The 23,573-nt window shown below is 42.7% G+C and overlaps 1 protein-coding gene across 1 annotated transcript in view; it reads right to left on the reverse strand.

The window, feature by feature from the left end:
- LOC124287658 (palmitoleoyl-protein carboxylesterase notum1-like) overlaps positions 1-18,522 on the reverse strand; it is a 42,150-nt gene extending 23,628 nt beyond the window's left edge. The window contains exons 1-2 of the mRNA XM_046724163.1: positions 18,271-18,522; positions 1,507-1,559 (exon numbers count right to left, since the gene is read on the reverse strand). Of these exons, the coding sequence (XP_046580119.1) occupies positions 1,507-1,559; positions 18,271-18,515 (298 nt within the window). The 5' untranslated portion in view covers positions 18,516-18,522. The remainder of the gene's footprint in view (positions 1-1,506; positions 1,560-18,270) is intronic.
- Between the last annotated feature and the right edge of the window lie 5,051 nt (positions 18,523-23,573).

Here is a 23,573-nt window from a genome sequence, read left to right on the forward strand (position 1 = left end):
AGTAAGTTAGGGATCACGCAATACCAGTGGACATAGGTTTTATACTGAAGATCGAGTAGATTCATACAAATGCAAAATGTTTTTTTAAATCACGATACCTGTTTTTGTTCTGTGTACAGAAAATTACGATTATACCGAACTCGAAGTCACCACTAATTTTAGTTCGTTATAACCGTAGATCACTCTACATTTAAATGGCGTCTTAATTTCCTGTATATGTTGTAAATGATTTTTTGACTCGACTCAGATTCTTCCTGATCATGTTTCTATGCAAATAAGCACCATCTACCCTCGTGGTCTTCACAAGTGAGGCGAGACCTGCACCACTTCAAGCTTCCCTCCCATGTCACACTGGAGGGACGGTGGGGTAGCCTAGTGGTTAAAGCGTTCGCTCGTCACGCCGAAGACCCGGGTTCGATTCCCCACATGGGCACAATGTGTGAACCCCATTTCTGGTGTCCCTCGCCGTGATATTGCTGGAATATTGCTAAAAGCGGCGTAAAACTAAACTCACTCACCCATCATGTCACACTGGCACACCGTGATATAACTCACATACTGTTAAAAGCGGCCTAAAACAAATAAAAGACTCACTTGAACGTAAAAGATTATATAACGTTTAAGGCCAAATACCTGAGATTGGGTGAGTGAGTTAAGTTTTACGCCGTTTTTAGCAATAATTCAGCAATATTATCACGGCGGGGGACACAAGAAATGGGCTTCACATGGTGTCCATGTGGGGAATCGAACCCGGGTCTTCGGCGTGAAGAGCGAGCGCCTTAACCACTAGGCTACCCCACCGCCCCCAAATATCTAAGAAGCGATCTGAGTACTGCAGTACACCCACTCAACAAATGCACATGCAAACGCACATACGCACAAGCATACTCACACTTATGTATTTTAATGTCTCCATGACAGAACACAACAAATACTCTCTTAGTCAAATATTGTAATTGTACTTTAGATTTTACAATATGGCATGTTTCGTTGTCTGTGTAACTAAATCTTCGGCATGGCAGATATATTTGGATACGTTTTTCCCACCATGTTTGGGGCCGATACAGGTCTAGAAAGGGGTATGGTTGAATATGTCTCTTCCTGGTCGGTGGGTCGAGTCTGGACCAGACAATCCAGTGATCAACAGAATGAGCACCAATCTACGCAATTTGGACAAGCTGACATGTGTCAACCAAGTCAGCGAGCCTGGTCACCCAATCCCCTAAATCATATGTCTGTAAATAACAATATGTCCATAAATGCTTGCATGGTCCGCACGTAATTGATAAGAGAGAAAAACAAATTAATTGTTTTTGTTTTTAATTTTAGACGCATTTTAGATGCATATAATGACCTGTTTCAACATCAGAGTTACTTTGATGTTTCTGTCTATATAAACATGCACTGTATACATGTATATATGTATGAAACAAGGTTATTTAGTCCAAAATAACATTCTCCAGAAAAGTGCGCTGTCTTAATTTGCCTCCGTCGCAAACAACTCACCTTCTAAAAATACGATCCACTTTGAGCTTCCATGTGACTTCCGGATGTAATACCTGGAACAGAACACCACTTGTTATTAATGTGATGATTATAAACCCATTTATTATCCAATTTATATGGCGTGATTGTGTAATTTCAAACCAGGTACTAATGGCTATAAGCATACGTTGAGACCCGCCAGGTGGCGCTGAGAGTCAAAGAGCAGCGACACCTGTTGGTCGTTGGTTCACCGCCAGGGGCGCTTCAAAGGTTTCCAGCAAAACTCACATTCTTCGCCTCATATGTCTAGAGTTATTTTTTCAGTTTCTTTTTACCAAGAAGTTCAATGGAAGTAAACAAATCAAATAACGGTAACTACACACATCGTGAACCCGCCTGCTGCTTCAAAACGCTGGTGCACCAGAGGTCTTTTAAGTTATTATTTGGCGTGTGTAGTTTATGTTAATGGGAGCAGTGTTTTGACAAGCGAGGATGTATGCCTTTGGCATCGCTTTGAAGATGGTCCATCCAGCCTCCACACAAGCCTGGTGTTTCCACCAAGAAATCAAAATTAAACAGCCTTCGAGTTACCACGTTTCTTCAATATGACGACCAGCACTCCAACAGAAAATTCTCATTATAAACAGTTTAATTACGAAGCCACCTGACTGAGAACGATATAGCATGCCCGAAGACAATCGACATTAAGTGCTGTGTTCGACATCAAAGTTCTCTCTTTTTATCAGCCACTTCGTTCCCCCTCTGTCTTCGGATAGACGGAGGCGGCGCGCTTCCTTTGATCTCGTCGTCCACGGTGCCGTGCCAAGCCAAGTGTAGGGTGCAGGTTGGAAAATAATTTCAAGGTGTAACATGAAGGTTACAGTTTGCCAAAAAATGTCGAGACAAAATTGTTTTTTTTTGTATCATGACTAAGACGATGATTTATTTTATTTGTTGTGGAATAGACGGAAATAAAGGCGTCTTGTGAGACTAGGGTGCTTCTGGTAGGGTGATTTACGATAGATAGTGTGTTAGTAGTTGATACATGGCTAGTCATGGACTAGCTAGTTATTGACACAATCAGTGTTGTAATGCTTCAAGTGACCTCATTGTTATAATGTTCCAAGTGACCTCAATGCTGTAATACTCCAAGAGGCCTCAATATTGTAATGCCCCAAGTGATCTCATTTGTAATGCTCCAAATGACCTCAATGCTGTAATGCTCCAAGTGATCTCAATATTGTAATGCTCCCAAATCCCCATTGTTGTAATGCTCCAAGTGACCTCAATGTTTTTGTCTTGTTCGTAAATCATGTTGTGATCGATGCTCATGGAGTGAATCACCCGACTGTCTGGTCCACATTGATTAATCTCAGACTGCAGTCATGGACCTGGAATACTGCTGTGTGACGTTAAACAACAAACAAACACAAATGTTATCGGACCTATGTTCAGTTCTCAACCTCCGTATTGATGGACCGATGTTCTAACCTCATATTTTTCGACACACATTTGTTCAATGTTTCTAGACACGATAGGTCACACCCTCAATTCAAAACCTCAATGTTATTTAAACCAAAGTTTAGTTGAAAACCTCAATTTTGCTTTAAGCCAAGATTAGTTCAAAACCTAAATGTACGCCGATGTTGGTTGAAGCCAAGTTTAGTTCACTGGTCGTGGGCACTGATCGGCGTCTAGTGTTGTCAAAGTAACCAGGGAGTGTGCTTGGCCACAGTTGTCAAATTGACCTGTGAGGCTGAGTGGCGTCTGATCGGCGTCCTGTGCTATCTGGCGGATGTCCAGTGCTGTCAAGGTAACCAATAATAGTGGGCGGTCACTGACCGACGTCCAGTATTGTTAAGGTGACCAATAATAGTGGGCGGTCACTGACCGACGTCCAGTATTGTAAAGGTGACCAATGATAGTGGGCGGTCACTGGCTGAAGTCCAGTGTTGTCAAGATGATCAATGATAGTGGGCGGTCACTGGCTGAATTCCAGTGTTGTCAAGATGATGAAGTCCAGTGTTGTCAAGATGATCAATGATAGTGGGCGGTCACTGGCTGAAGTCCTGTGTTGTCAAGATGATCAATGATAGTGGGCGGTCACTGGCTGAAGTCCAGTGTTGTCAAGATGATCAATAATAGTGGGCGGTCACTGGCTGAAGTCCAGTGTTGCCAAGGTGACCAGTGATAGTGGGTGGTCACTGGCTGAAGTCCAGTGTTGTCAAGGTGACCAATAATAGTGGGCGGTCACTGGCTGAAGTCCAGTGTTGTAAAGGTGACCAGTGATAGTGGGCGGTCACTGGCTGAATTCCAGTGTTGTCAAGATGATCAATAATAGTGGGCGGTCACTGGCTGAAGTCCAGTGTTGCCAAGGTGACCAGTGATAGTGGGTGGTCACTGGCTGAAGTCCAGTGTTGTCAAGGTGACCAATAATAGTGGGCGGTCACTGGCTGAAGTCCAGTGTTGTAAAGGTGACCAATGATAGTGGGCGGTCACTGGCTGAAGTCCAGTGTTGTCAAGATGATCAATGATAGTGGGCGATCACTTGCTGAAGTCCAGTGTTGTCAAGATGATCAATGATAGTGGGCGATCACTGGCTGGAGTCCAGTATTGTAAAGGTGACCAATGATAGTGGGCGGTCACTGGCTGAAGTCCAGTGTTGTAAAGGTGACCAATGATAGTGGGCGGTCACTGGCTGAAGTCCAGTGTTGTCAAGATGATCAATGATAGTGGGCGGTCACTGGCTGAAGTCCAGTGTTGTCAAGATGATCAATAATAGTGGGCGATCACTTGCTGAAGTCCAGTGTTGTCAAGATGATCAATGATAGTGGGCGATCACAGTGTTGTCGAGATGTTCAAGATGATCAATAATAGTGGGCGGTCACTGGCTGAAGTCCAGTGTTGCCAAGGTGACCAGTGATAGTGGGTGGTCACTGACCGACGTCCAGTGCTATCTGAGTAGTAACTGATTGGCGTCTGGGTGACAGTTGAAGCGTCCAGTACAATCATGCAATAGTGACCACCCACCTCTAACCTAAACGGGTCAAAACGAAACCGGAACAGTCATAAATGTTTGAAGTAATGAATCGGAATTCTAAGTAGTGAAAAGGGGATTTTAAGTGGTCCAGAGAGGCGTTTAAAGTAGTCAAGAGTGGTGTTTTAAGTACTGAAGGGCGATTCTAAGTAGTGAGGCATGGTTTAGTAGTACAGAGTACTAGTAGTTCATAATGGTAATGGAGTCACCCAACACTGTAGTTCACCTATATATGTAGTCAGCAATTGGAAATCTTAACAAAACCGTAGCAAACTGCTGTCACCATTGATATTCAAACATGTCCGATATACATTATGAGGACTGAAATATTAACGCTTAATTTAACACCGCAAAACACACATGTCAAAGTTCAGCTTCCTCAAAGGTGAAGGTCTGTTGCCGATTTGGGTGAGTTTTGTTTTACGCCGCACTCAGCAGTATGGGAGGTCTGTGATAACGGAGTCCGGACCAGACAATCTAGTGATTTATAGTATGAGCATCGATTGAAGCAGCAGCATTACGATGACATGTGAGCGAGTTTAGTTTTACGCCGCACTCAGCAATTTTCCAGCTATATGGCGGCGGTTTGTAATCGAGTCTATACCAGAAAATCAAGTGATCAACAGCATGAGCATCGTTGTACGCAACTGGGATACGATGACATGTGTGAACCACCCGATCCTGTTAGTCGCCTCTCACATGCATGGCATACTGATATTCGAGGGTTACGATGACATGTGACATGCTGAAGGCCAATCCTAACCCGGGTTTAATAAGGTGAGTGCTGTCATTCGCCACACCTTCGCTGCTGGTTGAGCGACACGGATTTTACGAATCTTTCAATTTTCTTTTATACGACGAGTGTGGTAATAATGCAAAGGGAGAGCTGTAACTGAAGCAGGTTCTACCCGTTTATCACTAACGCGAAAGAGTATAATACTGACTATGATTCACGACCAGCGGATCCTTACACGACTAAGGGGCGCTATTCTGCACAACAAGCGACGGCATCTAAGGAGCCACTCGGACTTACCGACTCTAATTAGGCAATAGTTTTGATGAGTGATGAAGCGGCGGAGGAGTGAACAGGAATGATGATGATGATGATGACGATGATGATGATGATGTCGATGACGACTCTTTAGACTCAAAATCAATGACAAAAACGCCAAAATCCCTAAAAAATCACTCTACAGACTACAACATTTGTTTATTATGAATAACAAAGAAAAAAATGAAATGATTCACACTCTCGTCTCAGTACACGCCACTTGTCAAATCTAACAAACATTTGTCCGGGAGCGAAGAGAAAGAAAACTTAATGCGGAATAATTCTATCTCACGTGCAACACGTATAAACAAGCAATCAAGAGTCGAGCGGCCCCTTTGTACTTTCCTTTGATCACAAGATTCCGCATCCCGCCTCCGGCTCACCATTTCGTCTTTTGTAGATTCCCACTGTTCCTGGTAGACGCGCCTGCGCACGAACAGACAGCGAGATCCCCCACCTTGCGCTGTCTGTCGACACCGTACACCTTTAGCTACTGTGGATATAAACTTCCAATGCTAACACGCGCATTGTTTCCCAGTCCTTTTATTTAGTCTAATCGAGCCAGGATTGAAATGTAATCGGCTTGATAGGTTCTGGGATCCAGCAGCCTGGGAGCGTGGAAGAGTAGCTTGCGTGCATAACTGTCTGTAAATAAGCGATGTTGTTACGCTAATTAACTACACACACGATAGCTCTGTATTAATAAACTGTTCCTCTTACGTTTGGAATCACGGGGGTCTTACACCGTTCCTTTTACACGTGGAAATAAGGGAGGTCTTGGAGTGTGTACCTTGCTTTGCCAAACCCAATACAGGACCGGGCAAACGGTACTAGCTGCTTCTGCGAATAACGGTAAATATATTGGTTGTCAAGCCCAGACGGAAAGGTTGACCTTTGACGTTTTCGTTCAACGCCTTCTAGTATTGAAGTAAACATAATTGTTTAGTATGATTTACTTTAATGGACTACTATTACGATCTGGAATATGCCAGTTTTAAGTGGCGATTCATCATCTGGGGGATATGACGTCATCACGACAGAGACGGATGTACTTCCGCGTTGAGAACGTCAGGTTTAGTCTAACCAGTCAATTACGAGCGTCGCGAAATGGGTTACAGTCGCGTCTCAGAGTTCACGTGTGCTACAATCCTCATTAGATCAAAGGTGGTGAGGTGAGGTGAAATTGGGTTTTAACGTCGAGCTTGAGAATATTTCGCTCATATGACGACGTGCATGCGTGTGTATGTGCATGTGCGGCTGCTTGTACTAGCCCAGACTTAAGCTGGTTTTATAGTGCTAGCCCACTGAGATACCATGCCGCAGTGAAGCATGAAGACCCAACTCAGACACATTATACTGACTCCGAGCCGACCAGTCCTTGTTGTACCCACTAATGCCGAGCGCCTGGCAGGGACGACCAAGTACCATATTTTAACGTCTTTTGGGATGACGCGGCCGGGGATCGAACCCGCGACCTTCCGCTCTCCGGGCGGACCATTAGATTAAATGTATTTTACCCCACACTAGTGAGTGAGTGAGTGAGTTTTACGCCGCTTTTAGCATTATTTCAGCAATATCAGGGCGGGGGGACACCAGGAATGGGCTTCACACATTGTACCCATGTGGGGGACCGAACCCGGGTCTACAGCGTGAAGAGCGGACGCTTTAACCATTAGGCTACCCCACCGCCCCTTACGCCGCACTACATATCCAAGCCATATGCTAGTTGCCTGTAAATAATCGACCCTGGACTATACGATCCAGTGATTGATGTTATGAACACCGAACCATGCCATAGGATACGATACATGAACTAAGCTACGCCGAAGACCTGGGTTAGATTTCCACATTGGAGCAATGTGTGAAGCCCATTGCTGGTGTCCCTCGCTGTTATATTGCTGGAATATTGCTAAACGCGGCGTATAACAATACTCACTCGCCATTGGCCGCGACATCAGGAGAGCCATTCTAGAAGTACCGCACCTTATTGCCGGCATAACACCAGGCAAAGTACACACTATTAACTTCAGTATTTTATGAATTTCACAGCCATGCGATCAATATAAATCTCCAAGCACTTGGCGCCAAATGACAAAATGCCCATTCAAAGAGTAACCTATGCCTTATAAAAAGACCGACATACCCAGTCAATGTAATACCGTCCCGATTACAAAATGAAACAGTTCTAGTTTGTACTGTGAGAAACTGATTACGAGCCATGTGTATACAGTCTTAGATGGCTATCCCCTTGAACCCTTTGAGACGTGTAAAATTGTATTTAGTCAAATTGTAACAGCAAATGATATCACATAGATGTGAGAAGAGAGAGGCCGATCACAGCATCAAAAGGGTTTCACAGCAAAGACAATATTGCTTTTTTCCCATACCTCAAAAGGTTGATACTCCAGACATCCCTTTGAATATAGGATCGGATAGCGTTCAAAGAACCATGAAAGCCGCAAACCGCCTTGCAAGGCATTTCCACTATATGAGCATATCGCTGGTGAGTATATAGTTTAGACCGTATCCTACTCGCCAGCCACATAACAAAATATCCTTTGTGGGAAAAAATGCCTTTAGTTGTGCCCCTAGAATGTGTCTTTCTAGTTTAACAAAGAGCTTCAGGAACCAACCATATTATTTTCAGGGGGCTTGCATTTGCGTCCGAGACAAATTGTTTGTTACCTAATTGTTTAACCCACGAAACTTTTTAACCGACTTTTGAGTCACAAACAGTATTGGCGTCAATAAAGAAACAAAATTCCATGCTTTGATCTGTTAATTTAATAAGTTTCTTCAGAAAAGGAGGAAAACTTTTTGTCCGGAGCAATTTTCTTTTGGGATAATTTCCGGAGTTTAAGAAAATCGAGGAGTGAGATTGAGTTCTCACCTGTCGTTAAACGATTTGTCCAGAGTGGACAAGAATGTCTTTTTATCTTTTCAGAAACGTTTGTCTGTGAATTTTTTGCATCCTCGATAATCAGGTGCATTAAACTAAGTTAGATCATGCCATACTTATCCTTACACACACTCTGCCATACCTTCGTTTTGAGTCCGGGAGGTGAGGTAGCCTGTAGCTAAAGCGTTGTCATGCTGAAGTGAGTGAGTTTAGTTCTACGCCGCACTCAGCAATATTCCAGCTTTATGGCGGCGGTCTGTAAATAATCGGATCGGGACCAGACAATCCAGGTATCAACAGCATGATCATCGATCTGCGCAATTGGGAGCCGATGACATGTGTCAACAAAGTCAGCGAGCCTGACCACCCGATCCCGTTAGTCGCCTTTTACGACAAGCATGGGTTACTGAAGGTTCATTCTGAATGCCCGGGTTCGACTCCCAACATGGGAACAATGTGTTAAGCCCATCTGTTAAGCCCAAACTGTTGAGGTGTATATAATTCCGGCATACGATCTAACTAGTTAAAACACGCACATGCACATGCACATGCCCACGGACATACACAAACACGTTGCTATATGAAGGGAAATAAAGTTAAACGCGACATTACACCCTACTGTACCCCACCTCACCATACGCTTCAACAACACACGAAACATTGTTCGTTCTGTGTAGGCTCGAATATTTATTTACACGTTGTCATGACAGCTGAAATATTTCTCACTGCGGGGTAAAACAACAATCAATCGATTAATCATCGAACTGGGGACACCACAAACCACTATTCGATAGGATTGTCATCTTACTGGAGGTGTTACATTGTGTATCCAGGAGACAAAACAAAAAACTCATTTGACAGCCACAATTGTCAGTTGACACATACACTAAATACGTTTTCTACCAGAGACTTTTTTTCCAAAAAGTATCATATAATGTTTAGAAACTTTCAAAACCACCCATACAAATTGTCTGAGGTGGTTATTCCACTCCAAACCTAACAGTGAGGGTCTAAACCACCCGCGCGAGCCTTGACTTACTCCGAGTTAGTTAGAAAGTAAGATTGTTTATGTTAAGTCACCAACTTCTAAATGCCAATCAAACAGATCCGAGTTAGTTTATCGGAAGCTCTGAGCAAACGATGGCGGCAGATCTCTATACGCACATGCTGTGAACAAACCCAATGTAAATATCGGTAAACACATTTTTGGACCAACACGTTATCAACGGACATGAAAGAAGGCCGCCCAGTTCTTGACCCCCAGGCTGGGGTTTGCAGGGGTCGTGGTGGGCATCGGTTAGTTGATGTTTATGATCATTTGCAGTGAGTGAAATAAGCGTTTCAATTGAGAGTATAAACGATCTCAAGAAAATCGACCTCAGCTTAATGTTTGATTTAACTGAAAAATAGCTTACAGCCAAACTAGATGAAAACACACCACGATACTCTCCATTACACAGTATTATCGTATTTATCTCTCATAATTTGCCCTCAACTGATTGTTTGATTTGAGCGAGATTGAAGGATGAGTGGCTGAGTGAGTTTAGTTTTACGCCGCTTTTTAGCAATATTCCAGCAATATGACGGCTGGGGACACAAGAAATGGGCTTCACACATTGTACCCATGTGGGGAATCGAACCCGGGTTTTCGTGACGAGCGAACGCTTTTACGACTAGGCTACTCCACCGGCCCTTGAAAATGTGGATAGAGTGATGTCCTTTTATTCAATACTGAGACGGTTTGATACTGATGTCAATAATGTTTTGTTTTTGTCACAGTGATGAAGTAAATGATAACCTTATGATCGGGCCCTGAACCATCAAAACACTATAAACATCAAAACACTATTCACCAACATCAAATCTTGTTACACCAAAACAACAGTAATGGGCATATCGCCATCCGATTCCGATATATGGTCATATTGTGATGTTACTAGATCGTCAGTTCTCTCGAAAATAGCACTGAAACTAAACTATCCCTAACCACTTAAGTCCTAAAAGACTTCAAGCCAAAACACGCAGCCGTTTGATCCCATTCAGCATAGATCTTTGATGAAGTGAATCACGATAGAAGGAGGCACACTTTGCCTTCTCTGTCCTCTCTTGAGGATAAGAGCCTCTATCCCATTGTAATAGCCGCTTTGGTCAAAGCCTAACCCCAATCGGATTTAATCGATAGTCACTCCACTCCATCATTCGGAACAAACCATCAGGACCTTTTGAAGTTCGTGACTTGCGGAGGGCCTATGTAAGGTGACATATAGGAGCTCGAACATAACTGGCTCTCAAGTAGCGCCACTTGGTGGTTCTCATATCCAGCTTTCATTTCTTTCAACTCTTAACAGACTAACAGGCAAACGACGATAGACAGTCCTTCCTGCAGCTATTATAGTGTGCTTTGAACGCGACACGAGATTGAGTGTAGATGGTCTTCGAAGTCTGGCGCCGCGTGTATGACGTCATCGATTCTTGTTGACAATAGGGGAGATAATTGTTGTGAAAGTGGTATCGCCCCGAGACATAATATACCGAGCGTGCATCAACGTCCCCTAATACTTTCGTTTTAACTTTATAAAACGAGAAGTTATTTCAAAACGATATACAGATTCTGCTTAACATTGCGACATCTCCCACACAGATCATCGATGACATTTGGCCTGATGGGATACAGGAGAAAGTCCATATACATATCACCCACTCCTTAGGTCATAAAGAGACAGTCTCAGCACAACTCCACTCCTACGAAACACAAATTAAAAAAAAATTTCTTTCATGTTTCAACTAGTATGCTAACTTGTAATCCGAAATTTAGTGATCACTCACCCAACTCCATTCCCAAAATACATGCACCTGCGCAAGATAAGGGAAACGTAACCAAGCAACATGGTGTGGCACTTGAATGGTTAACTGCCAAGCAACTGAGTTCCTTTGGCAGGTAAATGGTTAACTGACAAGTCTCGCAGGTTTATTTTTATCACTTACATGGTTAACGGTCAAGCATGAGCGTTTCATTGGAACATAAAGTGTCAACAGCCAGGAGACAAGGATCGTTTGGAAGTTACTCGTCATAAAACACCGTTCCTTTAGAGGTGAGGTGAAATTGGGTTTTAGGTCGTACTTGAGAATATTTCGCTCATATGACGACGTGCACGCGTGTGTATGTGTATGTGCGGCTGCTTGTACTAGCCCAGACTTAAGCTGGTTTTATAGTGCTAGCCCACTGAGATACCATGCCGCAGTGAAGCATGAATACCCCACTCAGACACATTATACTGACTCCGAGCCGACCAGTCTTTGTTGTACCCAGTAATGCCGAGCGCCAGGCAGGACCAACAAGTACCATATTTACACGTCTTTTGGTATGACGCGGTCGGGGATCCAACCCACGACCTTCCGCTCTACGGGCGAACGCTCTAACCACTACACCACGGATGTGGTCAGTTCCTTTAGATGGTAAACGTTAAGCCTCGAGGAGGGCGGTTCATTTGTCACTTCAAGGAAGGCTACCTAACGAGAAAAGGCTTGCGGTGTATATACCATGGGCTCTGGAGCAACCAAGATGACCCATGTGGTGAAACCATCTTTAACCACCATGTTACAGAACCTGAGAACAAATGATCAACCCCAGGTAACATTTTTCCGTGAGAGCAGAAAGGGTTAACCATCAAGTAACATTGCTCCTTCAGTGAAAGGGAACAAAGTGTTAACCGTGAAGCAACAACTTCCTCGGAACACAAAGGGTTAACCACCAAGCAAGATGGATTCTTCATTGCACACGGGGTTAACCATCATCCACCAGGGTTAACCTTCAAGCATCACAAAGGGTTTACCATGAGCCACCAGGGTTCCTTCAGCACACAAAGGGAAGGGTTAACCATCAGTCATTCCTTCTGTACACAAAGGGTTTACCATCAACCACCAGGGTTCCTTCAGCACACAAAGGGAAGGGTTAACCATCAGTCATTCCTTCTGTACACAAAGGGTTAACCATCAACCACCAGGGTTCCTTCAGTACACAAAGGGTTAACCATCAAGCACCAGGGTTCCTTCAGTACACAAAGGGTTAACCATCAAGCACCAGGGTTCCTTCAGTACACAAAGGGTTAACCATCAACCACCAGGGTTCCTTCAGTACACAAAGGGTTAACCATCAAACCACCAGGGTTCCTTCAGTACACAAAGGGTTAACCATCAAGCACCAGGGTTCCTTCAGTACACAAAGGGTTAACCATCAACCACCAGGGTTCCTTCAGTACACAAAGGGTTAACCATCAACCACCAGGGTTCCTTCAGTACACAAAGGGTTAACCATCAACCACCAGGGTTCCTTCAGTACACAAAGGGTTAACCATCAACCACCAGGGTTCCTTCAGTACAAAGGGTTAACCATCAAGACCAGGGTTCCTTCAGTACACAAAGGGTTAACCATCAACCACCAGGGTTCCTTCAGTACAAAAAGGGTTAACCATCAACCACCAGGGTTCCTTCAGTACACAAAGGGTTAACCATCAACCACCAGGGTTCCTCCAGTACACAAAGGGTTAACCATCAACCACCAGGGTTCCTTCAGTACACAAAGGGTTAACCATCAGGCAACCTGACAGATAATAACGGGTTTGATCTTTCCCCCTACACCGTGTTGCCCCTGCTATGGGCTCGCCATGTTGACATGCACATTAAGAAAGATGAATGTGGCAGCCTTCGTGGTTCCGCCAGGGATACAGGTCCATCATTAATGCAACGTTCAAAAACTGCACGGTTATTTTCAAGTCTTTGAAAAACAGCCACAGCAAGATAACACAGTCATGGCCTGCTACAGACGCATCATTCAGACACGGAGCGCGCGATGTCCCAGCGCTAATGCGCAGTAAAGTGACTCTATGAGATTTATGTTTATCTGCATTGGCACCGGACCCGCAACCGTGGTTGAACCATTATTCATTATAAATGATTCACATTCGGTAATTTGGCTCAGTTAACACAACTTAGAGACTGAATATAGTCGACATATTAAAATTCCTCGCGAATGTAAAACATGTCGGTCCGAAACTAAAATGATATGAAAACAAATATTTTAAAGTTAATAGCCATCTAAGACAAAGATACATAAAACCTATACTTTACATCTTTCCAAACGTTTTGAAGTTTAATACACTTCAGACGCTGAAAACACGATTTCCCACATGGGTACAATATGTGAAGTCCATTTCTGGTGTCCCCCGACGTGATGTTGCTGGAATATTGCTAAAAGCGGCGTAAAAACCAGACTCAATCACGCGAATATTTTCAAGTTGGATCCAAATTTCAGTTCAAAATTCGTACAAGAGGTTGTTCTTTATTCTTCTCATACCATTGACATTTTCAGAAGATGCTTCTCATTCAACAGAATGTTATTTCCAGGAAATCCAGAATATAAACGTAAGGACATATCATGGAGACCCATAACGGATTCCGACCCGTGAAGGTCCGGGTTAGAATGAACCTTCAGTAACCCATGCTTGTCGTAAGAGGCGACCAACGGGATCGGGTGGTCAGGCTCGTTGGCTTGGTTGACACATGCAATCGGTTCCTAATTGCGCAGATCGATGCTCATGCTGTTGATCACTGGATTGTCTGGTCCAGACTCAATTATTTACAGATCGCCGCCATATAGCTGGAATATTGCTGAGTGCGGCGTAAAACTAAACTCACTCACTCACTTAACTGATTCCTCTTTTCAAGAAAAAGCCACTTTGAGAAATGAATGAATACTGTTCAACGTCGAAGTCAGCAATATTCAGCCAAACGAAACGACCCCCTTCTAATGGAGAAATGAATGTTGTGGACATTGTAACAAGCAACATCCTCGCCATACGATGACTTAGCCAACTACGACCACTGTGACTACTCAATAACAGTCTACAGGTAATACGCTGATTTATAAAATAAATTCTTTCTTTAAGTTGCGAAAACATGTTTTTCTTTCCTCTGAGAGATGAATATCTTATTCAAATATTCGTTCTTTGGATAAATTCTTTGACATATTAAATACAATCAGTTGAAAGGATACACCTCGATTACCATGATATAATTGTTCATCTTGAACCCTAAATCCCAAGCCCATGTTTATGAAAATAAAATGGTCGCTCACTTATTGTAACGATATCACGCAATGATATCTGAGCGATGAACTTTTAGATATCCTTGATGAATGTGATCAGTAGCTACTGTACTATTGGAAGTATGGCCAGTGCGTTGGGCCTGTGTATAATGATATCAGCGCCGTCGAAATGTCTCCCCAACAAAGCGCCCCATCATGCATGACATCACATAAGGTCTCCACGATATCAAACAAATCCACGACCCTTTGAAATGACTTATATCAAAGATATACATTGTTATCACTCGCCCAGTATCAAAGGGGTCTGTTATCATTTTAAGTTATCAAAGAACCGCAGGATATGCTTTGTTACAAAAGAGAAAGAAATTAATCGTATAGTTTGGATTTCCAACGCTAATGCCCTCCATCTTGTTTCACAGAATAAAAGAAGAATGAAAGACTAGCTCAAGCCTGGACTCCGCCTGGAAGGAATTAGGGGCTGGGTCCCACGGCAGAAACATTTTCCGACACAATTGTTCGACACAGATTTGACTTTCGGCACGGTGTTTTCGAAACACTCCCGCTATCAGACCCGGCTAATCTCATGTGTGTTGAATCAAAACTTTGTAGGACTATTGAAGTGCTCGGTGGGTTGATTGTGCAGTAAGGGTTGACTTTGTGGCACAAATTGTTTTGAATGTTGTAAAACAATTACTTGATGAAATGTTAATCTGCAAATAGTAGACTGGAAAATAGTATGTCTTTTCATCTTTCAGAATAAGCGATGTAAGGTGTTGTGTCGGGCATTAGGTCACCTTATGTTTTTACTCAGTACCACGTGTTGGTATAGTTGTAAATGTCCAGTCTGTGAACTGAACACTCCTGAGTAACTGCTAAAACAGACACTGAATTTAATGATCACCGGATTCTCTGGTCCAGACTCGATTATTTACATACCGCTGGCATATAGCTGGAATATTGGATGCGGCGTTAATCGTTTACTTCTACTACTACTACTACTACTACTACTACTACTACTACTACTACTATTTACATACCGCTGGCATATAGCTGGAATATTGGATGCGGCGTTAATCGTTTACTTCTACTACTACTACTACTACTACTACTACTACTACTACTACTACTACTACTACTACTGTTGTTGCTGCTGCTGCTAATGTTGTTGCTGGTGCAATCGTATGCAAGTCGCATAGATCTATGCTCATTTTGTCAATAACTGGATTGTCTGGTCCAAACCCTCTTGTCGTGATATAGCTGAAATACTACTGATTGTAACGTTACTACAAACTATCACTGCTTCTACTGCGTCTAGTACTACTACTACTACTACTACTACTACTACTACTACTACTACTACCCCTGCTACTACCACTGATCCCGTGAAGATCCGGGTTCGAATTGATCTTCAGTAACCCATGCTTGTCGTAACGGGACTGCCATCGTATGCCAATTGTGTAGATCGATGCTCATGCTGTTGATCACTGGGTCCAGACCCGATTATTTACAGACCGCCGCCATATAGCTGGAATATTGCTGAGTGCGGCGTAAAACTAAACTCACTCACTACTACTGATGCTTCTACTACAACTACTTCCACCACTGTACCGTTACGACGTCGTCCACTACTAACATGTGTCATTACACCGTTACCATTACTGGTACCCCATACTAATGCAGCTACTACCGTAAATACTACAAAGAGTGTAACTATGTTCTACATACACACTGTTACTACGTCTTCCATTACTACCGACCGACCGCCTCCGTGGTGCAGTGGTTAGAGCGTCCGCCCGGAGAGTGGAAGGTCGTGGGTTCAATCCCCGACCGCGTCATACCAAAAGACGTTAAAATATGGTACTTGTTGGTCCCTGCCTGGCGCTCGGTATTAACGGGTACAACAAGGACTGGTCGGCTCGGAGTCAGTATAATGAGTCTGAGTGGGGTATTCCTGCTTCACTGCGGCATGGTATCTCAGTGAGCTAGCACTATAAAACCAGCTTAAGTCTGGGCTAGTACAAGCAGCCTCACATACACATACACACGCATGCACGTCGTCATATGAGCGAAATATTCTCAAGCACGACGTTAAACCCAATGTCACATCACCTCACCTCACCATTACTACCCACATTCCAACACTACTAGCGCTACTATTGATACAACTATACTTTAATAATATAGGTATTATGTCGTCGTTATTATGGCTAAATGAGATTTGTTCTGTTTCTTTTCCACTCTTGAAGGCATATATTTAAATATGGTTCGAATCCCACATTCGCCTTGGTCGTTTTCTTTTGTCATCAAAGGTTTCAAAGTGGAGGGGCGGTGGGGTAGCCTAGTTGTTAAAGCATTCCCTCGTCACGCCGAAGACCCGGGTTCGATTCCCCACATTGTTGCAATGTGTGTAGCCCATTTGTGGTGTCCCCCGTGATATTGCTGGAATATTGCTAAAAGCAGCGTAAAACCATAGTCACTCACTCATTCATTCAAACAAACTGGTAGACGCCACCTATGTACATGAATGAAGGCTTTCCCATCACATGAGACGCTGTGATGTAACACGGAAAGAAACCTGTCAAAATTTCCCACTAAACCACAGAACCAGTGAGTGGACAATAATTAGTGGTCCTGTCTGTACTTCACTGGTCCAAAATAACATTCGTAGATTTACTTAACTATCAATACAAAATTCACTGGCCATCAGGACCACTGCAAACTTATCGTTTAGTGTTCCTGATGAATTTTTACTAGCCAGGGACCACAAGGCCAGCGTAAATTTCGCACACTGTTATAACCTTAAAGTTGCTCAAAGCGGTGTTCAAAACTCACTCTGCTAATGCTATGCCACTGCAGTAAAGTACATTTATAACGCCGCCATGTAGCTGGAATATTGCTGAGTGCGGCGTAAAACTAAACTCACTCACTACAGTTTTAACGGACTCAATGGGGGTCATGGGCGGATCCAGGAATTTTGAAAGGGGTCGAACCCTCTGAAACACCCCCACCCCCGGATCCGCCCACAAGGGCCACTTAGAAAGTTCGTTACAACCTCAGTTCGTTATAACTTTCTGTTTTAACTTTCTGCAAGGGTTCGGGACAAAAAATCAGTTCATTGTATCCGTTCATCATAATCTAGTTTCCAATATCACTAACTACCACAACACTCCCACTATTCATTCTATTATAATTACAGCCACTTGTAACGTAAGCGGTAATCACGTACATCGCGAGAAGGAACAAATAAATACAAAACGACAACAATCTGAGGTGCCCATTCATTATCCTCACAACCTGAAAGCAGGTTTCATGTGACGAGCATTATCCGTAGAATCATTTCTTCCATGAAGTAATAGCTGTCGAATGCGGAATTTCAAGTACGCCTTTCATGTCGGGCCGGTGATGTGCAACAATAACAGGTAGCTAGTCGTAGGGCAACAGTATCGTTTTTTAACCTTGCGATCCTGATTAGGGGCCCTTAGGTCTGGCGTAGTAATTGCAGGAATTTTCACAGCAGGAGAAACATAACTATCGCTTAGGTTTGCCACGCTACTTAGTTTAATGGTTGTTGGGGCGAGACGAGACGCTTTCATGAAGGAACTATTTGTTTACATGGTTTCTTTGGTAACAATTTAACAACTTTTATACCTCATTGATAGAAGAGTCACTCAAGGCTAATAACCCGGTCTACTCACCCGGCTGGGCTGCCGTCGTTGCATGTGACGGAGCTGTGGCGGAGCAGCTTCCTTCTGAATTTCGGTTGTTCCTTTATGCCGCAGCTGTGGGTTGTAATCGCTATGTGACGTAACAACAACTGTCCCTGGCTGCCGAGTTCGTTAAGTTTTTCAGTATTTAAAGTGATATCGTTCCTTCCTCTGTCGGCAGGGCCCGCGTTCACAATCACCACGCACATCCATGAAAGAAGATGGTGGAACTCCATAATGTTACAAAGCCTGAAAAAGAGAAAAGAGCAATAAATATGACATAACAACACGGCTCGTCTGTTATCAGGCTAAAGAAAGCCTATACGTATGGGTATTCATATAAACGAGAGAAAATCACTCTTTACACAAATGTCTACCCAATTCGCAAATCCAAGAGTCATACAGCAACACCACATGAGTGGGTATTCATATGAAAGAGGAAAAAAAGCTCTTTCAGATAAATGGTTACACATGGTACCTTATACGTTTTTGTCATCTTCGTAGTCAAAACTGTACAAACGTATCCAATAGGGTCTCAAGCAAGATAAGGTTAAGCGTAAATAAGATCACTTGATTCGCAAATCAAAGGCTTGATCAAACTGGAAGTACAAGAGATAGAAGGGAACTCCCGCCTTTGAAAAAATCTTCCAATGGTAAGCAAGGGCCGAGCTCTTCCACGACCAAAGAGATAAGAGCGGCTAAGATCAAAGGGAACACTACTCTAATGAGGCCTAACTCGGTATCGGTGATCAGGCGTGGATAGAAGGGAAGGGGGAGATTGGGGAACATGTAGAAGGGAGTATAGCGTCCGGCAAGAGACTAGAAAGGTATTAGCAATACGAAAGCTTATTTGGCGGACACGCAGTTCGTGCTTTCACACTATCTGGTATCTGTGAGTTCATCCAGGGAAGGAGGGATATGTGTTTGGTAAATGCAAACCAACAACCAACCCGTTTTCTTTGATATCCAATCTCCACTAAACCAAGCGTACCAAAGCATAAACAAAACTCAACGTTGTCTGAATGAAGGAATGGTCTGTTGCGTGTAGGGAATGGTAAATGTTGGGAGACGGCGACACTGGCACCCCGATACCTGCGTAAACTGTTCCGCTACCGAAGCATGGGGACATTGAATGGCATGATTCCTGATTTTATCTTTTTGAAATTGGATTAGAAAATTGTCGGATCAGACAGTGGAGGTGGACGGTACAAGGTTTTCTAATCGAATAAACCACGTTTTACGCAAACTACATATCAGCGTCTATTTTCGGTTGGGTTTTCAAAACGACCGAGTGCTGGTTAAACCACGCGTCGGCGATGAAAGTATCCGTAATTGATAAATCGAGAACGCTCACGAGAACTGCTTATCTTAATAAAAGTTGGGGAGATTAAAGGCTTCAGTAGTAAAACGCCCTGGTGATCGTCAAGGGGCAAAGGTTAACCTTGTTATATTAGAGTTATGGATCAAGACGGGGTTGGCGTATTGGTTTAGTGCGGTAGTTTATGGCCGCATTTAGTGGAGGTAGAACACTTTCAACGTCACATACATCCATCCTATAGACTTATCATTGAGCTTAATGCTCCGTGACAGTAGGGAGTGGCATCATACGAGAGGAGGTTAGACATGGTTGGGGCTTTTCTCTTTTCGTTACAGACTTTGGCTTAGTTCGGGCAAATAATTTCACAGTTAACAACGGATAGTGTTTAAGATAGTGTTTAAGATAGTGCTTAAGGCTAATAGAGTTTGATTTCGTTCTCTAATTTTGTATTTATTGGGTTGCAAATACAATCAGTCGGGGTAGTCATTTTTTTATAAAATACAAAGAATTAATTCATGATCTTTTTCTAATCGTATGCGAATGTCATTGTGTGAAGTTTTTTTATGTAACATATCTTATAGTTTGGATTACACTTTCTCAGTAAAGTACAGATTCTAGTGCTGTTGTTGAGTTCAGTCCCATCAGGGACTCGGACCCTCACACTGAGAGTCAGGCACCTAATCGCCAGCAGACAAAAGTACGAGAATCTGTACTTTACTAAGAAAATGTATGAACATAGAGATTTTTTCTGGGTTACATCTTCTTTTTATTCTCGAGTACAACGTTTCAGGGCTTGTTCTGGCCCCATCATCAGGTAAAACTGAAAATGTAATCCCAAATAAAACATATGTTACAAAGACATCTTTCTAAATGGCATTGTGTATTCAGAGGTTATTTTTGTATTTATACTACTCGAAATAAGTTAAAGAACATCGATTATTTCATATTTATATAGATATTTTAATATATATTTTCAGCGAGTCTTGCTTTGATGATGGTGACGCTATTTAACTGTAACCTTGTTTTGACTGATCGTTTTGATAGTGGGGCAAGGTTGGGTTAATTTGTTGTTTGGGTGATGACACATTGGTCTTTGTGTATGTTACTGTGACGGTGAGACATTGGTCTTTGCGTATTATTTTGAAGGTTTGACATTGGTATTCATTTGTTCTGGTGAGACATTGGTCTTTGTGAATTAATTTGAAGGTGAGTCATTGGTCTTCATTTGTTCTGGTGAGACATTGGTCTTCACTTGTTCTGGTGATACATTGGCCTTTTTGTATAATTTTGAAGGTGTGACATTGGTCTTCATTTGTTCTGGTGAGACAGTGGTCTTCATTTGTTCTGGTGAGACATTAGTCTTTGTGTATTATTTTGAAGGTGTGACATTGGCCTTCATTTGTTCTGGTGAGACATTGGTCTTCATTTGTTCTGGTGAGACGTTGGTCTTTGTGTATTATTTTGAAGGTGTGACATTAGTCTTCAATTGTTCTTGATTGGTCTTCATTGTTCTGGTGAGACATTGGTCTTCATTTGTTCTGGTGAGACATTGGTCTTCATTTGTTCTGGTGAGACATTGGTCTTTGTGTATTATTTTGAAGGTGAGACATTGGTCTTCAATTGTTCTGGTGAGACATTGGTCTTCATTTGTTCTGGTGAGACATTGGACTTCATTTGTTCTGGTGAGACATTGGTCTTTGTGTATTATTTTGAAGGTGAGACATTGGTCTTCAATTGTTCTGGTGAGACATTGGTCTTCTTCATTTGTTCAGGTGAGACATTGGTCTTTGTGTATTATTTTGAAGGTGTGACATTGGACTTCATTTATTCTGGTGAGACATTGGTCTTTGTGTATTATTTTGAAGGTGAGACATTGGTCTTCAATTGTTCTGGTGAGACATTGGTCTTCATTTGTTCTGTTGAGACATTGGACTTCATTTGTTCTGGTGAGACATTGGTCTTTGTGTATTATTTTGAAGGTGAGACATTGGTCTTCAATTGTTCTGGTGAGACATTGGTCTTTGTGTATTATTTTGAAGGTGTGACATTGGTCTTCATTTGTTCTGGTGAGACAGTGGTCTTCATTTGTTCTGGTGAGACATTAGTCTTTGCGTATTATTTTGAAGGTTTGACATGGTATTCATTTGTTCTGGTGAGACATTGGTCTTTGTGTATTATTTTGAAGGTGAGACATTGGTCTTCATTTGTTCTGGTGGGACATTGGTCTTCACTTGTTCTGGTGATACATTGGTCTATGTGTATTATTTTGAAGGTGAGACATTGGTCTTCATTTGTTCTGGTGAGAGATTGGTCTTTGTGTATTATTTTGAAGGTGTGACATTGGTCTTCATTTGTTCTGGTGAGACATTGGTCTTTGCGTATTATTTTGAAGGTGAGACATTGGTCTTCATTTGTTCTGGTGAGACATTGGTCTTTGCGTATTATTTTGAAGGTGAGACATTGGTCTTCATTTGTTCTGGTGAGACATTGGTCTTTGCCTATTATGTTGAAGGTGAGACGTTGGTCTTTGTGTATTATTTTGAAGGTGTGACATTGGTCTTCACTTGTTCTGGTGAGATATTGGTCTTTGTGTATTGTTTTGAAGGTGAGACATTGGTCTTCATTTCTTCGGTTTAGACGTTGGTGTTCATTTGTTCTGATGAGACACTGGCTTTTGTGTGTAATATTGTGATAGTGAGACATTGGTCTTTATTTCTTCTAGTTAGGTTCTAACCTGGATCTTACGAGTCCGTACTAATATACACTTAAAGGGCTATCTAAACCATTTTACACCTTACCTCTGGTGCAACAGAATGCAAAGAATGAGGGAGTGAGTGAGTGTTGTTTTACCTCGCTTTTAGCAACATTCCAGCAATATCACAGCGAGAGACACCTGGAATGGGCTTAAACGATTTAACCACTAGGCTCCCCACCGCTCCTAGAAAGCAAAGAATGGGCTGTGCACACATTATCTACGTGGGAATCGAACCTATGTCTTCAGCTTGAAGAACGACGCCTTAACGATTAGACTAAGAACCCCTACAGTTCATGGTTAGTAAAGAAACCGCAGAAAGAACAATCAAAGCGCAATTGTTTCTCAGTCTATTCTGCAACATAAACCCTAAAACAGATAACCCGGTTAATGCGCTGACAGCATTGCCAGACTACGATGCTGATAGTTGTTCTTAGGACAGCAGCATATTACCACTTTGCATAATGGCTTAACTACAGGTGGCACCACAAGTACAGTAAGCTGTCTTCTAAGTGGCTATATATACACATACTCTAAACGAAGCGTTTCTCGACATGTCGTTGATTTCGTTTCTTATGGAAGCGTCGTAGCAAGTGCTATCGCACCTGGGCGATTGGGAATTCTTCGTAGATCGTTCACATGGAAAGTGTGCAAAACGTGCAGCTCGTGCACAGTAAATAGGGTCTGCGGTATAGAGAAGCAGCCGCAGGTTTTCCAAGAACAAAACGTGTTGATTGAATTTGGATAATACATCGTTGAGGTTATTCAGTACACATCTCATTCCAGTAGTTTATCAAGGGAACTATCTTCTCGCCACGGAGTACTTCATCAAAACAGACAATCACACGGCCGTGAAGGCGGAGGAATATGTGAACCGGTTGAACTTAGATAGGCCTTCCTAACAACTATTTGCATGTGTGCACTGATGTCTGCTGGCGGGCATGACGCGACAGGTGCCCGTGTCATTGTCATGTCATGGCGGACCTCGTGGTTTATATTTACCAAGATCAAGACCAATCTCTGAGTCACAAAGAAAATATAATTTGTTCCGTTATGTTTTCTCGGAAAACTGTCAAAACCAAACTATGATGATGATGGATGTTTGTCAAACCTGATCTTCCCAAGATTCCTGGTGACTGTTCAAAACAAAACAGGACATGTTCTGAAGACAGAAAGCTACGTATATAACGACACACTTATAACAAACTGACGGATAAAGCGAAC

The sequence above is a fragment of the Haliotis rubra genome, unplaced genomic scaffold, assembly GCF_003918875.1.
Source record: "Haliotis rubra isolate DU_JTF1 unplaced genomic scaffold, ASM391887v1 Scf403, whole genome shotgun sequence".
NCBI lineage: Eukaryota > Metazoa > Mollusca > Gastropoda > Lepetellida > Haliotidae > Haliotis > Haliotis rubra.